This window comes from Chaetomium globosum, genomic scaffold (assembly GCF_000143365.1).
Source record: "Chaetomium globosum CBS 148.51 scaffold_3 genomic scaffold, whole genome shotgun sequence".
Taxonomy (NCBI): domain Eukaryota; kingdom Fungi; phylum Ascomycota; class Sordariomycetes; order Sordariales; family Chaetomiaceae; genus Chaetomium; species Chaetomium globosum.
Window position 1 is genome coordinate 3,238,207 of NT_165978.1, and position 2,679 is coordinate 3,240,885.

Genomic DNA, 2,679 nt, shown 5'->3' on the forward strand with positions numbered 1-2,679 from the left:
AAAACCCCCCCCCTCCCCCCCCCCCCCCCCCCCCCCCCCGAAAAAAAAAAAAAAAAAAAAAAAACAAAAAAAAAAACTAACAAAAAACACAAAAAAACACACAAAACAGAAAAAAAAAATGGGGGGGATGGAGCGAAGAGGGATCAAAGAGGAAGAAAAGGGGTGGGAGTGGGAAGGGCCGGCAGCGAATGTGTTGAGCATTTGGTTGTGGTTTTGTTTGGACCATCATTTCATAGGCATGGGAGTGTCGCTTCGCGGTTTGGAGGTGGAGATCAGAGCGGGCAGGGCGTGGGATAAGATGGATGGATGGATACCCGGGGTTTTCGTCTTTTGCTGGGCGTATTCGGGTTTTCCTTCGGGTTGGGTTGGGGCTGGGGTTGGGATTGTCGAAGCGAGTTCAGAGTCACGACACTACACCGTCCGGTCGTTCTTTTTCATATGTATATCTTTGTGTTTGTTATGAAGTCCTGTGTATGGACAGCGATGGAGAAGGCGATGGAGAAGGAGATGGAGATGAAGGGGGGGAGAAGCGTTGTATGTGCTACTGCTCGGGGTTTTTCGTAGTTATCACGAGCATCCATGATCATCATGAAGGGCGGCGTTCGGTTTCGGGTTTGGTTCGGTTCGGTCCGGTCCGGTCCGGTTTCCTGGGTGCGTGTTTGTTTGGGGGGTCGGTGTCATAGCGTTTGGTACGGTACTGGGCGGCAGCGCATTCAACAAGCGTGTGTGATTTTGTGTTGGGGGTGACCTATTCTGTGATCTGTGAGGTTGTGTGTGCGTCGTTGACTTCACTTTGGATATGTGTAACAGTGCTTGGTGCCCCAAGTTGCCGACGACCACATCGATATTCAGGGGTAAATGGACCCTAACCCTTGTCTAGAGTAAACAGCATGTGGCGGCGATGGGTTTCAGGCTCAACTATCTGCAGCTTACGGGACACTAAGGTTGGGGAGGTTCTGCACCTCACTTACTCATCAACATGTCTGGTCTGGCCTTGTTAACGCATTTATGGACCCGCCTTAGCTCAAACACCGAAATCTAGGTTCCAGCCCAAATCCAGAAAGCAGCCCAGACCCAATCACTTCACCCGACCAGAGAATGGAGGCCGCTACTCTCTGCAAACTCTGCGCGGGGCTCGATATTCAGGCCTCAGTCAAGCGTATCGTATCTCAAGATAAAAGCCAGAATAGCGACTCCCTCACTCTCACATCACCATGGCACAGCACCCTCGCCTCCGTCGACACCTCCTCCTCCTCATGCGCTCTCTGTGCGGCCATCATGAAGGGCTGGCAGGCCAGCCGCGAGGTGGTGGTTGAGCAGGCGATACAGGACGCCATGTTTGACCCTGCGAACCCGCCGCCGGGCCTGAACGACCCTGTCAACCGCATCCCGGCGTACCGGGATGCGGAGGGGATCACGGTTGAGGTGGTGCGGAGGCCGAGGAGGGTGCGGGATGGCCGGGGGAATGCGTTCAGTTTATTTCTGAGGGTGAAGTGTGGTCCGACGACGGCGGCTTCGTTTGATGTTGTTGGCCGTGTGGTGGCGGAGCTGCGTATTGCGCGGGGGGGTGGGGGTTCTGTTGCTCTGGGTGCGGCCGATGCAGCGGATGAGGTGTTCGCGAAGGTTGTGCGGCATACGGATCTTCTTGTTCGTAAGGATCCTCTGTCACAAGAGAGTCTGGATGTTGCGAGGGGTTGGCTGGAGACGTGCGTGAACAGCCATGGGGCGGACTGCAGCTCAGTGGGAAGTGAGAAATGGAGGCCCACACGCCTGCTGGAAGTTGTGCCCGAATCCAACAAAATCTACCTACGGGAGTCCGCCACGCTCGACTCAGCCGGCGATGCTCGATATATCGCGCTCAGCCACTGCTGGGGCCAGGGCGGGACCCCTTTCACAACCACACACCAAACGCTCCCTCTCAGGATGAGCGGCATCGATATTCGCGACCTCCCGCAAACTTTCCGGGACTCAGTCACCCTCACAAAAGAGCTCGGCCTGCAGTACCTCTGGATCGACAGCCTCTGCATCATCCAAGACGACGCGGCCGACTGGGCCCAAGAAGCCGCCCAGATGGCCCACGTCTACCGCAACGCGCACCTGGTCCTCAACGCCGCCAACAGCGACTCGGACAGCAAAGGCTTCCTCCAACCGCGACACACCCCGGACACCGTCCCCCTCCCACCGCCACCAACCCCCCTCACCTCCACCTCCACCTCCACACCCACTTCCCCCAATGTCAGTCCCAATCCCGTCACTTCCCTCTCCCCTAATCCCAACCCGGATCCCAATCCCAATCCCAATCCCACCCCTAATCCCACCCCTAATCCCACCCCCAACCCCACCCTCGACCTCAAATTTCACCTCCAACTCCTCCCCCCCTCCCCCCACCACCCACTTACCACCACCACCACCACCGCCACCGGCAACGATAGAGCCCTCGCCCACGAGCCCATCAGCGCCCGCGCCTGGTGCCTGCAAGAGTATATCCTGCCGGTGCGTGCGCTGCAGTATGGCAGGCGGCAGATGTTTTGGGGGTGTGAGCTGATGAGGGCGGGGGAGGAGGGGGATGTTGTTGCGCTGGGGTTGGGGCAGGCGGTGGATGAGGGTAACGATGGGCATGATGGGGGTGGGATGGGGTGAGGCTGGGGGGAAGGGAAGGGAAAGGGAGGGGGCAGCTGA

General features: G+C 57.8%; 1 protein-coding gene across 1 annotated transcript; it reads left to right on the forward strand.

Moving 5' to 3' along the window:
- Positions 1-979: 979 nt before the first annotated feature.
- Positions 980-2,640, forward strand: CHGG_06343 (uncharacterized protein; the record flags this gene model as incomplete). The annotated part of the gene is made up of 2 exons (XM_001222437.1): positions 980-986; positions 1,043-2,640. 2 exons carry the CDS (start codon positions 980-982, stop codon positions 2,638-2,640), a joined length of 1,605 nt encoding a protein of 534 aa, XP_001222438.1.
- Positions 2,641-2,679: the final 39 nt, after the last annotated feature.